This window comes from Heptranchias perlo, chromosome X, assembly GCF_035084215.1.
Source record: "Heptranchias perlo isolate sHepPer1 chromosome X, sHepPer1.hap1, whole genome shotgun sequence".
Taxonomy (NCBI): Eukaryota; Metazoa; Chordata; class Chondrichthyes; order Hexanchiformes; family Hexanchidae; genus Heptranchias; species Heptranchias perlo.
In genome coordinates this window covers 26,137,570-26,149,901 of record NC_090370.1, presented here as the reverse complement: position 1 = coordinate 26,149,901, position 12,332 = coordinate 26,137,570, and the positions used below count along the sequence as shown (strand labels likewise).

Genomic DNA, 12,332 nt, shown 5'->3' with positions numbered 1-12,332 from the left:
TTAACCCCCTTTATAACATTAGTCTCCTTTTAAATCGCTTTTAAGCTATTTAACATTATTCTTAATCCCCTCCTGTGAGAGCAGCAAAGCGTCCACCAGACATTGAGCACAACGGAGGTTTGCAGACAGGGGGAGAGGGCTGGGGCTCTGGCCTCGGTGCGTCTCACAGGAAGTGACCTCACCGCGTAAGACAATGACGACCCAAATGGCCGCCTCCAACACTGCTGCCCCGCCCGCTCCGCATCCGACATGTTGTCCTTACCCAGAAGTGCCCTCGCCACGTCGATGCAAGCTCAGCGTGTTCGGCGCCGGGCCCAGCTGGGCTCCGCCAGCTGCCCCTCACCCGCGTGACCGGTTGAGGAGTCACGTGGTCAGGGGACGCCATCTCCCAGAGTGCAGCGCGGCCAGAACTGTGGTTCGATCGGGGCTTTTCTCCGCCGCGCTGGATTGTGGGAAGGCGGGGTAACCGTCCAACCAGCTCCTGAAATCGGCGAAACCGCCGCCCTGCTCCGGGGACCGGCACTGAAAGGAGTAGAGTTGGGATTCAAACCCCGGGAGGCAACCAGGATCACCCGTCAGCTCCTTCCAACCACCAGAACACATTCTCCACCCCATAAACCCCTTCCCACTCCCTCAAGCCGTTCCCCAAACACTGAATGACTTCCGTGAACAGCTTCCCATTCCCTGAACTCTTCCCACACTCTGAATTCCTCACACTCACAATGAACCATTTCCCATCACCTGAAAATCTTTACAACCCCATGAACCCATTCTCCATGCACTCAACCGCTTCTCCTTCCCTAAATCCCTTCCCATCCCCTGAAACCCTTTCTACCCGCTGATATGATTCCAACCATCCGAGCACCTTCCCCATCTCCTTACCATCCCCGAAACCCCTTCCGATCCCCTGAACCCCTTCGCACTCCCCGTACTCCATCCCTCCCTCTGAAACACTGCCCCACCTCCTGAACCATTTCCAATCCTCTCGACCCCTTCCCCTCCCCCTGAACACCTTCCCACCCAATAAACCCCTTCCCTAGCCCATGAATGCCTGATCCCTTCCCAAACCCCTAAACCTCTTTCCAACCCTCTGAATCCCTATCATCCCCTTCCTTCCCTTGAAGCAGTTCCCCACACCCTGATCCCCTGACCCAACACCTGAAACCACAAGGATCTGCACTGAGGCATCAACTATTCAGTATATTTATTATTGACATGGATAACACAATAGAGAGCCATTTATCCAAGTTTGCAAATGACACAAGGATTGATGGCATAGCAAGTCGTGTACACGGGAGCAGAAAATTAAAAAGAGACATTTGTAGATTAAGTGAGTGGGCAAAACTGTGGCAGATGGACTTGAAAGCAGTTAGGTGTGAGGTCATCGTTTTGGACCAAAAAGGGTCGATCCGAGGATTTGTTTAAATGGCTGTCATTCCCTTGAGAATAGTAGATTCTAATTCCAATAGAAGATCTAATTGAAGCGTTTAAGATTATAGAGAGGAACTGTTTCCTCTGGTGGTGCAGCGCAGATCAAAGGGAATAACCTTCAAATTAGAGCCGGGCCGTTCAGGGATGGCAGATAGAACTTCTTCACATAAAGGGCAGTGCAAATGTGGAACTCTCGCCCCCAAAAGCTGTTGAGGCTGGGGGTTCATTGAAAATTCCAAAACTGGGATTTATAGACTTTTGTTAGGCACGGATATTATGAGTTATGGAACTAATGCGGTAGATGGAGTTCAGATTCAGATCAGCCATGATCCAATTGAACGAAACAGGCTCGAGGAGTTGAATGGTCTACTCTTGTCCCGATGTTCCTCTGTTCCCAAGTAACTATGTTCCAATGGAAGAAGGGGTGGAAGTGATTATCCGAGGGGTCATTGCTGGGCCCACATCGCCGCTCCGTATATATGGACTATTCGGATTTGGGAATCGGGAGCACAATCGGAAGATTTGCTGATGACACAAAATTGGGAGTTTTGACAACCAGTAACGAAAATATAAATGAGTTCAGGAAGACATTGTTGGTTTGGTGAATGGACAGAGAGGTGGCAGATGCCGTTTAATGTGGAGAAATATGAGGTGCATTGAATACCGGTGCGGCAACGCCTTGAATTTAAAATTCCCATCCTCGTGTTAAAATCCTTCCATGGCCTCGCCCCTCCCTATCTCTGCATCCTCCTCCAGCCCTACATCACCAGCCCCACCCCCCCTCCCCACCACCACCAACCCCCCCGCCCCCCCCAGAACTCTGCACTCTTCCAATTCTTGCCCCTTGTATATTCCCGATTTTCATCGCTCCACTACTGGCGGCCGCGCCTTCAGCTGCCTAGGCCGCAAGCTCTGGAATTCCTTCCCTAATCCACTCCGCCTCTCTACCTCTGTCTCCTCCTTTAAGACTTTCCTTAAAACCTACCTCTTTGACCAAGCTTTTAATTCCACACACCAGAGACTTAAGCCCATGATCCAGGTTGACACTCCCGGTGCCAGTACCGATGGAGTGCCGCACTGTCGGAGGTGCCGTCTATCGGATGAGACGTGAAACCGAGGCCCCATTTATCCTTTCAGGTCGAAGTAAAAGATCGCACGGGCACCGTTGGAAGAAGAGCAGTTAGAGTTCTCCCTGGTGTCCTGGGGCAATATGTATCACTCAACCAACATCACTAAAAACAGATTATCTGATCATTCTCGCATTGCTGTTTGTGGGACCTTGCTCTGTGCAAATTGGCTGCCGCGCTTCCTACATTACAACAGTAACTACGTTCATTGGCTATAAAGCGCTTTGGGACGTCGTGAGGACGTGAAAGTGGCTATAAAATGCAAATCTTTCTTTCACCTGAAAACTGCGTGTGATTTTTCCTTCGAATTTGTTCAACAGTTTCTCACCGAAATATCTCAGGATTTTCTGTCTGCTTCGTATCTTTGGGATAATGGTCAGGTACTCATATTGGCAGGATGTGACTGGTGTTGTCTCATGATGATTTCTCTTAGGGCCTCAACTATTCACTGTATTTATTGGCGACTTAGATGGCGGGATAGAGAGTCGCATATCCAAGTTTGGGGATGACACAAAGAAAGGCAGCGTTGTAAGCAGTGTAGAAGGAACCATAACATTATAGAGAGATATTCATAGATTAATATTGAATGGGCAAAACTATGGCAAACGGATTTCAATGTAAGCAAGTGCGAGGTGATCAACTTTGGACCTAAAAAGGATTGATCAGAGTACTTTCTAAATGGTGAAAAGATCGAAAAAGTGAAGGGCCAAAGAGACTTTCTACATAGGTCATTAAAATAACATGGACAGGTGCAGAAAATAATCAAAAGGGCTATTGGAAATGCTGGCCTTTATATCTCGAGGACTAGAATACAGGAGGTAGAAGTTATGCGACAACTATACAAAACCCCGGTTGGACCACTCCTGAAAACGGTATTCAGTTCTGTGCTCCGCACCTCATGAAAGATATATTGGCCTTGGAGGGAGTGCAGCGTAGATTAACTGGAATGATACCTGGACTCCAACGGTTAAATCACGAGGAGACATTACACAAACGAGGGTTGTATTCCATGGAATTTAGAAGACTAAGTGGTGATTTGATCGAAATTTTCAAGATATTAAGGGCAACTGATAGGGTAGATAGAGAGAAACTATTTTCACTGGTTGGCGAGTCTGGAACTGGGGGACATAGCCTAAAAATTAGAGCCATGATTTTCAGGAGTGAAGTTAGGAAACATTTCTACACGCAAAGGCTGGTAGAAGTTTGGAATCCTCTTCCACGGACAGCAGTTGATGCGAGCTCAATTGTTCATTTCAAACCTGAGATTGATAGATAGTTGTTAACCTTGGGTATTAAGGTATATGGGGCTAAGCAGGGCAGATGGAGTTAGGTCACAGATCAGCCATGATCTTATTGAATGACGGAACAGATTCGAAGGGTTAAATGGCCTCCTCCTGTCCCTATGCAACACCTTCACAAATCACTGTGTTAGGTCTCGGCTGGAGTACTCTGTCCAATTCTTGGGCACCACACTTTAGGAAGAATGTCAAGGCCTTGGAGAGGGTGCAGATGAGATTGACTTGTATAGTTCCAGGAATGAGGCAGCTCAGCTACGTAGAGAGACGAGAGAAATTGGAATTGTTCTCCTTGGAGCAGAAAAGGTTAAGGCGAGATTTATTGGAGGTCTTCAGATTTACAAAGCCTTTTCATATAGTTCAGAAGGAGAAATTGTTTCGACTGGGAGGAAGGCCGCTAACCAGACGAAACAGATTTAAGGTAATTGGCCAAAGAACCAGAGAGGGGAGATGATGAGGAATTTCGTTTGTGCAGCGAGTTGTTATGTTCTGGAATGCGCTGCACGAAAGGGCGGAGGAAGCAGATTCATTGGTGACTATTAAAAGGGAATTGGATAAATACTTGAAGGACAAAAATTGCAGGGCTATGGGGAATGAGCAGGGGAGTGGGACTAATTGGATAACTCTTTTAAAGAGCTGAAACGGGCACGATGGGCTGAATGGCCTCTTCCTCTGCTGTCGGACTCATGAAACGCTGAGGTGTAATACTGCGTGCTACCAGAAGATGGCACCTTTGTCTAAAATATTCCCGCTCCCCCAGTGGACTGTTGGTGAAATGCAACTAAGTTAGACCATTTACATTTCACAGTAACTCTGGTAACATTAGTGATTCACTTGACATTGATCTTTCCTTCCTCCCTCCTCCCACCCCATACAGGTACCGACTGTCGCTGTGGGACGGGCTTCACAGACCCAGGCTGCCTTACTGACACTTCACACCAAGGGCCTTATCTCCGATGTCACGAGGGACACTCGTTGTCAGCAACGTCTGCACTTTCCAGCATTGGTCACTGCTGACCAGGAGTGGTGGAGAGAGAGATCGACAGACAGGAGAGGGTACAGAGAGAGAGTTGGAGACAGAGGGAGAGGGAGAGAATATAAGATCGTAAGAACACAAGAAATTGGAGCAGGAATCGCCCATTCGGTCCCTCGAGCCTGCTCCGCCATTCAATCGGAACATGGCTGATCTTCTACCTGAACTCCACATTACCGCCCGATTCCCATATCCATTGATTCTCCGAGAGTTCAAAAATATATCCATCTCAGCCTTGAATGTATTCAACGACTGAGCATTCACAACCCTCTGAGTGACGAAATTCCTCCTCATCTAAGCCTTAAATTGCCATGCAGTTTTGGTGTCCAGACTTAAGAAAAGACATACTTGCTCTCGAGCAGTACAAAGAAGGTTCACTCGGTTAATCCCGGGGATGAGGGGGCAGACATATGGGGAGAGGTTGAGTAGATTGGGACTCTACTCATTGGAGTTCAGAAGAATGAGAGGCGATCTTATTGAAACATTTAAGATTTTGAAGGGTCTTGATCGGGTGGATGCGGTAAGGATGTTCCCAAAGATGGGTGAAACTAGAACTAGGGGGCATAATCTTAGAATAAGGGGCTGCTCTTTCAAAAACTGAGATGAGGAGAAACTTCTTCACTCAGAGGGTAGTAGGTCTGTGGAATTTGCTGCCCCAGGAAGCTGTGGAAGCTACATCATTAAATAAATTTAAAACAGAAATGGACAGTTTCCTGGAAGTAAAGGGAATTAGGGGTTTGGGGGAGCGGGCAGGAAATTGGACATGAATTTAGATTTGAGGTTAGGATCAGATCAGCCATGATCTTATTGAATGGCAGAGCAGGCTCGAGGGGCCGATTGGTCTACTCCTGCTCCTATTTCTTATGTTCTTATGTTCTTACCCTTATCCTGCGACTATGCCCCCTAGTTCTAGACTCTCCAGCCAATGGAAACATCCTCTCAGCATCTACCCTGTCTAGTTTCTCGATGCTCCAGCCGGGGAAGGGGAAGGGAGAGGTACAGCAAGAGGCAGGGAGAGGGAGAGAGACCGAGAGAGTGAAGAACACACAAACACAGAGTGACAGAGAGAGAGAGAGAGAGAGACAGAGAGAGAGTGAGAAATAAAGGGAGAGTGAGAGAGAGGGGGAGGGGGAGACAGAGAGCAGCAGAGGGATGGAGGCGGAGAGAGATTGAGAGATGGAGAGAGATAGATAGATAGATAGAGAGACGGAGAGAGATAAAACGACAGAGAGAGCGACAGAGGGGCAGAGAGAGACAGAGAGGAAGGGAGACGGAGAGAGAGTCACATATAGAGACAGAGACAGCGAGAGAAAGACAGACAGAGAGCCATACAAAGAGACAAAAAGAGATATTGCGAGCGGCAGATTGAGAGGGACAGAAAGGGACAGAGGCACAGTGAGAAAGAGACAGAGAGAGTCTGGAGAGGGAAGGGGAAAGAGACACAGAGAGATTGACAGAGAGACACCGTGAAGGTTGAAGAAACAAATCTGTAATGATCAACAGAAAAAGAAGAGACAGCGTGAGAGAAAGATAGAGAGAGACGGAGCAGGGAGGGGGCAAAGGGGAAGACAGTGAGAGAGAAAAATACAAAAAGGACGCAAAGAGTTACAGAGAGGGAGGAGAGAAGAGTGAGACAGAGAGAGAGAGACAGGTGGAGGGGGCAAAGAGAGAGGTTGGTGGAGTGAGAGGTACAGGGAGAGAGAGACAGAGAGAGGGGAGAGAGAGGTGGTGGGGTAACTCTTTTAATAAAGGATGAAATTGGTATAATAGTGAGAAATGATCTTGGCTCAGCAGATCAAGATGTCGAATCAATTTGGGTGGAGGTAAGAAATATCAAGGGAAAGAAATCACTTGTGGGAGTAATGCATCGGCCCCCTAACAGTAGCTGCACTGTAGGGCAAAATATTAATCAGCAAATAAGGGGGACTTGTAAAAAAGGTAATGCAATAATTATGTGCGATTTTAACTTTCGCATCGATTGGACAAATCAAATTGGCAAAAATAGCCCTGAGGAGGAGTTCATAGAGTGTATTAGGGACCTTTTCTTGAAACAAAACGTTGGGGAACCAACCATGGATCAGGCCATTTTGGATCTGGTAATCCGTAACGAAACAGGAATAATTAATGATCTCAAAGTAAAGGATCCCTTGGGAAGCAGTGATCATAACATGATAGAATTTCAGATCCAGTTTGAGAGCGAGGATCTTGGGTCTGAAACTACTATATTAGACTTAAATAAGGGCAATTATAATGGAATGAGGGCGGAATTGGCTAAAGTGGACTGGGTAAACTGATTAGATGGTATGATGGTGGATAAGCAGTGGAAAACATTTAAAAATATATTTTATGACTCACAACAGACTCTCTCTCTCTCTTTCTCACAGTGCCTCTCTCTATTTCTGTCTCTCTCAATCTGCCACTCGCTATGTCTCTTTTGTCTCTCGGTCTGAACCAACCATAGCTAACGAAGGAAGTCAAGGATGGTATCAGGTTAAAAGAAGAAAACATACAACATGGCAAAGATTACTGGTAAGCCCGAAGATTGGGAAAACTTTAAAATCCCGCAAAGGATGACTAAAAGAATAATGAAGAGGGAGAAAATAAATTATGAGAGTAAACTAGCAAGAAATATTATATTGCCAGTAAATGCTTCTACAAGTATATAAAAAGGAAGAGGGTAGCTAAAGTAAACATAGGTCCCTTCGAGGATGAGACTGGGGAAATAATAATGGAAAACAAGAAAATTGCTGAGGAATTGAACAGATATTTTGTATCTGTCTTCACAGTAGAAGATACTAATAATATACCAATAATAGTAGAAAATCAAGGGGCAAAGGGGAAGGAGGAACTAAAACAATCACTATCTTTAGAGAACAAGTATTAGGTAAACGAATGGGTCTAAAGGCTGACAAGTCCCCTGGACCTGATGGCTTGCATCCAAGGGCCTTAAAAGAATTGGCTACAGAGATAGAGGATGCATTGGTTGTAATCTTCCAGAATTCACGAGATTCTCGAAAGGTCCCAGCGGATTTTAAAACCGCAAATGTAACAGCCCTATTCAAGAAGGGAGTGAGACAGAAAGCAGGTAACTATAGACCAGTTTGTCTAACATCGGTCATTGGGAAAATGCTATAATCCATTATGAAGGAAGTAGTAGCAGGACATTTGGAGACTTATAATGCAATCAAGGAGCGTCAACATGGTTTTATGAAGGGGAAATCGTTTCTGACAAATGTATTAGAGTTATTTGAGGAAGTAACGGGCAGGGTAAAGGGGAATCAATCGGTGCAGTATATTTGGATTTCCAAAAGGCATTTGATAAGGTGCCACATAAAAAATTACTGCACAAGATAAGAGCTCGTGCTGTTGGGGGTAATATACTGGCACTGATAGAGGATTGGCTAACTAACAGAAAACAAAGAGTCGGGATAAAAGGGTCATTTTCAAAATGGCAATCTGTAACTTGTCGGGTGCCGCAGGGATCAGTGCTGGGGCCTCAACTATTTACAATATATATGAATGACTTGGATGAAGGAACAGGGTGTCTTGTGGCCAAATTTGTTGATGATACACAGATAGGTGGAAAAGCAAGTTGCGATGAGGACACAAAGTGTCTGCAAAGGGATATTGACAGGTTCAGCGAATGGGCAAAAATTTGGCAGATGTAATATAATGTGGGGAAATGTGAAGTCATCCACTTTGGGAGGAAATATAATTTTTAAAACAAAATATTATTTGAATGGAGAAATATTACAAAATGCTGCGGTGCGGAGGGATTTGGGTGTCCTCGTACATGAAACACAAAAAGTCAACATACAGTTGCAGCAGGCAATCCGGAAGGCAAACTGAATATTGGCCTTTATTTCTCGGGGGATGGAGTATAAAAGCAGGGAAGTTGTGCTGCAACTGTACAGGGTGCTGGTGAGACCACATCTGGAGTACTGCGTACAGTTCTGGTGCCCTTAATTAGGGAAGGACATACTTATATTGGAGGCAGTTCGGAGAAGTTTCACTAGGTTGATGCATGAGGGACCGAAGTCCTTCAATCTCGGCAGCAGTTACTGGGAACCGAGCCATGGGTGGGATTCTAGTTCAAAACGGGAGACTGTTAACAATGAGACAGATCCTGGGCTCAAATCTGGACGGGAGCTCGCTCCAGATTTAATTTTTCTTGATGAAGAGCGCGTGGAGGAATTAAATTTAACAGAAAAAATGCACAGACTTGGTGTAAATCTAATAACTGGACAGGTTCAAGATTGTTCAAACGTTTTGAAATTAGATTTCTTCCTGATGGATAATGTTAACCCTTTATGTTCCACCTCCCTTATCATTTGCTGTTCCCGTTAATCTTTCATTCGCTGTAAACCCCAGAGGCAGCAAGGAAGGACAGAAAGATCGATCTCCGATCCGTCCTCTCGACTCGACCTTTATCCCATTACAGCAGGTGAAAAATTCCAATCATCCCTCTCCATTTAAAAAAATATAAACAGTCCAGAGACACAGACTTAAAACACAGGTGTCGGATTGATAATAATAGCATTCAAGCCATTTTAATTGTACAAAACATACGTCGGGTCGCATCAAAAGTTCAACACAATGACGAACCGGATGGGATTTGGACTCATACGTGCAGAGCACAGTGGATCAGCCGACCATTTCTGAATTCAAAGAGTGGAAATAAAGTCACTTTTACACTATGCCCTGCCCGTGAATCCAGATCGACAATGTTGAAAGTGTAGAGTCAACTTCCGTAAGCAAAGGAATTCACGGATTTCCGATCCATCAGGTCATTTACTGTGAGAAAAGGTCGGGTGTTAAACAGTTCCGGTGCACGTTTAAAAAACATGTCAAAACGACCGCGAAAGGCCTCGAACCTGCAATCTTTAAAAAAAAAATCGAGATTAACGTTGAATTTAGACGCCTTCTCCATTAGGCCACGCGGCCGCTACGGCAAAGTTTCAGCAAAACATCTTAAACCCGGGGCAGTGGTGGTCAAGACTCCGCTCGAATCTTTCTCTTCCTTTCACTTTGTTGATGTTGTTCATTTATTGTTTTCTCTCTTGCAGCAAGTTGGCTCTATTCTTTCTGACTGATCCGGAAACTGACAACTGAACTCCCGCTGGGTCTCCGAGAAACCGACAATCAGAATAAACAATGTTCAAATCTTTGATCAAAAAGTTCAGCCTCCAAAGCGAATCTCTTTCACACTCAGTCTGCAAAATAGAGAGACGGAAAATAAAATAAAGACAAATCGGTGAACTAAAAATGTACACGGAAAACAACACCGAGCGGAGAATGTGAACAGAATTTAATATCCAAGCCCGACGGGCCGAGTGGCCTCAGTCTGTCCTGCAAAATACGAACAATCCCCAATTCTGCTGGGTGTGATCATTATTTTCTGATTTTCTATTTTGGTAAATATAAACGCGGACGGGGTCCCGCACCACGGGGTAAACGGGTCAGATCCAGACCTGGCGCTCAGTTTTAGTGTTAATATTGAGCACGGTATTCTATCCGTGTAAAAATACAATCGCGGGTTTCTTGCTTTATATTCGACACATTCCCTTGCTGTGTGTTTAATCAGGGCAGGGAATGTTTTGCTGGTTTCGTGATATTCATTTTCTCGGAAATTAGTAAACTCGTCTCGAAACATGAGTTTTCCAGTTTCTATTTCGCTAAATGGAGTTGAGGTGCAGATCAGCGATGAGCTGCTGTGACTCCGCCGCGCCGGTTTAACCGGAATTTGATGTTTCAGTAAAGTGAACCGTCTCAATCCGGTTTATTTTTTTATTTCTAACTTTGTTTATTTTGCGTGACAGATTTATCCAAAATTCATTGAGAGTTCAGTTGTCAGTTTTCTGAACAGTTGGAATCTGAAGAAGATAAAAATAAGGAAAGAAAAACATTGCAAAGGTCAAAACTCGAACTGATACAATCACCTTGTCCACACCTTTAAAGAGTAATTAGTTCTCCCTGGTGCTCTGTTAAATATTCATCCCTCCAGTAAGATCATTACAATACATTATCTGGTCAATGTCACATCGCTGTGTTTGGAACCTTTTTGTGCGCAAATTGGCTGCCTCGTTTCCGACATGTCAGCAGTGACTGCACTTCAAAAAGTGCCACATTGTCTGTAAAGCGCTTTGAGACGCCCTGCGGTGGTGAAGGGCGCTGTCAATGTGCAATCTTATTTTCGTTGGTCCCAAGAGCCAGGTCCCTGATCAGAATCCTGCTAACTGACGCACGGAGGAAACGTTGTGCGATAATTTGAGCAGGTGGTCCAGTTATGATTGGGTGTTTTCAGTTCTGTGCGCTGGGTTCGATTCCCAGTTAAGAAATTACTTTTTAAAAAACACATGAGAAGCTAATCATGTGAAAGAGAACTGATCAAAATCTAAAAACAATTATTAAAGCCTGTGCAGCGTGTGATTTCCCATAATCCGATGTTACTGAGGGCAGACCTCACGATTGATGCACAGTTTTCATTTAAAATGTTTTTACTTTTTTTATTTTTTTGAATTGGCTTCATACCGAAATCTTTATCCGTCTATTCCGATTTTTGTTTACTCGAATCAGTATTTAGAATCTTATCACACGAGCTGTATAATCTGGTACAGAAACAGTCATCAAATTGAAAAGACGGCTTCAATTGTACACCCTGTGCTCATGACAATGCTGCAGCGACAGAACATTTGAAACGGTGAAAGTCTCAGACAGTAAATGTTACAGACAAATAACTGAATTCAAATTTCCCGTTTGTGGGTGTGCTGAAACCACTAATTGTTCAGTTAACAGCCGAACACGCTGACCGATTGCGCCACATAGACGGTTAAAAACATTGGTCACTAAACCATGAATTGACCGAGAAAATGCAGCGACCGAATAAAGAGCGGTCTGCAATGATTCAACATCTTATTTGAAAATACCAAAATTAACTGGCATTTCTTTTACTCTGTGTTTCGTTGAGTGACTTTCCATTAAGTTGTTTCCGTGAAAATGGAATAATATTTGTGATTTGAAGTTTCGTGTTTGTCCGACATTAATCACGAGGGTCTGGCGTGGCCGTTGAAGAAGTCAATGGCTGAGCTCCCAATGATCAACACTGATCCCTCTACACTGATTATCAGTGGTCAGCGGCTGATCTACCAATGACCAACACTGACCCCTCTCTACACTGAATATCAGTGGTCAGCGTCTGATCTACCAATGACCAACACTGACCCCTCTCTACACTGAATATCAGTGGTCAGTGGCTGATCCCATCATGACCAACACTGACCCCTCTCTACACTGAATATCATTGGTCAGCGGCTGATCCCCCATTGACCAATAGAGACACCTCTATTCACTGAATATCAGTGGTCAGCGGCTGATCCCCCAATGACCAACACTGACAGCTGTCTACACTCAATATCAGTGGTCAGCGGCTGATCCCCCAATGACCAA

General features: G+C 44.9%; 1 protein-coding gene across 1 annotated transcript in view; it reads left to right on the top strand.

Annotated features, from left to right (window-relative positions):
* The window catches only part of LOC137306868 (uncharacterized), a 244,784-nt gene that overhangs the window by 165,176 nt on the left and 67,276 nt on the right, over positions 1–12,332 (top strand). The window contains exon 2 of the mRNA XM_067976260.1: positions 6,440–6,457. Coding sequence (XP_067832361.1) covers positions 6,440–6,457 — 18 coding nt within the window. The remainder of the gene's footprint in view (positions 1–6,439; positions 6,458–12,332) is intronic.